Source organism: Morone saxatilis, unplaced genomic scaffold, assembly GCF_004916995.1.
Source record: "Morone saxatilis isolate NCDOM2014 unplaced genomic scaffold, NCSU_SB_2.0 Contig5, whole genome shotgun sequence".
NCBI classification, from domain to species: Eukaryota; Metazoa; Chordata; class Actinopteri; family Moronidae; genus Morone; species Morone saxatilis.
Window position 1 is genome coordinate 10,055,293 of NW_023340095.1, and position 1,717 is coordinate 10,057,009.

At 41.7% G+C, this 1,717-nt stretch overlaps 1 protein-coding gene across 1 annotated transcript in view; it reads right to left on the reverse strand.

Annotated features, from left to right (window-relative positions):
• sept10 (septin 10) overlaps positions 1-1,717 on the reverse strand; it is a 10,763-nt gene that overhangs the window by 4,807 nt on the left and 4,239 nt on the right. The window contains exon 5 of the mRNA XM_035676372.1: positions 35-196. Within this exon, the coding sequence (XP_035532265.1) occupies positions 35-196 (162 nt within the window). The remainder of the gene's footprint in view (positions 1-34; positions 197-1,717) is intronic.

Consider the following 1,717-nt stretch of genomic DNA (forward strand, 5'->3'; position numbering starts at 1 on the left):
GTGTGTGTGTGTGTGTTAATATGCGTTTCCTTACATTCATTGTAGTGTTGACCTTAGCTACAGTCTCGTCATCCAGGGGGAACTGGTAGATCTGGACGCCGTTGCTGACAAGCTCACTCATGATCTTGATCTTGAACTTGTGCAGCTCGCTCTTACTGATGGTGTCAGCTTTGGCGATCACTGGGATGATGTTCACCTACAGCAACATGGGATATATGTTCATGTACATGCACACAATAACCCTTGAATTCAGGCAGATTAAATTAGACCGCTGGTTAATGGGATCGGAAAAGAGGCATATGCCATCTAGTTTTCATAAACAGTTACAGCAACAGGTAAATAACGCTTCTTAGTTGGAAACTACAAGTGAGGGCATAAGACAAAAACATGACTGGATGATAAAATGTTTAGAGACGTCGCATCTGATTATATTCATACATTTTCACATTTTTATAGCCAATAGCCAAATACAACTGAACTCCCTCATAGTCACCCATTTTGATACCAAAAAGATGGATGACTGGATGTCAACATCTAATGCACTATGCCTGTAGCCCCCATGGTGTGGTAGCAGTTATGGTTAGTGTTAACTTAATGTAGTTCTGAATATAGTAACTTCCTTGAACTCTGAACAGAGCTGCTCCCGATGCCAAAGACATCTAGCACCAGAGCTAAAACAAGCTAATCTCACTCACCAACATACCATAAAGCTCCATGCAGACACATCAGTCTGACTCTGGCAAAGTACAAGCAACAGTACAATTAAAACAAAAAAAGTTATTTATTTCAACAGTATTTGTTTTTATTACTTTATCGAAAATACTGCTTTTGGATAAGTGTTATATAAACCAGATTTACTGATGTTATTTTTGGCCCAGCAGCCCACTGTGCTGTCCAAGTCGTCCCACATTCCTCTCCTGCCTGTCTGTCCGTCATCTCGTCGTACCAAAGAGAGGCTTGGAATGAGTTGTTGTCACTAGACAAGTTTCTGGGCCAGACCACACACACACACACACACACACACAGAAAACACACTGATCCCAGCAGAGAAAACAAAACAATGCTAGGAGATCTGTTCCAACAGCTGTCTGTGTGAGTGACTGTCTCTCCGTCAGTGCTGCATATGCAACAAATGGCTCATTCTGTGTGTATCTGTACAGTGACACAAAAGGACAACTCAAGTGTGTGTGCGTGAGGTGATTACAGCATTCCACTGCTTTTTCTACTCCATTCACACGCAAATCCAGGGTTACTGACACTCCAGAGCAGCAAATCACACAAACACACAAAAAAAACACAGTCACTACACACTGAGAGCATGGGAAAGTTTCTGACCACTTCAAGGGAGGGGTTTAGCCAAATGGATGGTGAACCTCTCCCAACAGTCAGACATAAAAACAGCAAAGTCTAGAAACAACCACAGCACAGTCTCTACTGCCCATTAACACATACACATCAGTTAATCATGTAATGTTCACATTGGATTCTTCAGTGTACAATGTGTCCCTATTGACCAATAATAAATAATCATATCTCCTGGTCAGTGCTTTATGGAAGCCCAACGATTTGACAGGTCTATTTTAAAACATCCCTGTCAATAGAAGTCAGTCCAAGAATTACAGACACATTTTAGGTCAATGCACCGTCATCTCTCCAAAGTCAAATACCGGCGATATTCGCCTTGTTGGTTGACATCAGCCTATCAGCAAATAAAGTG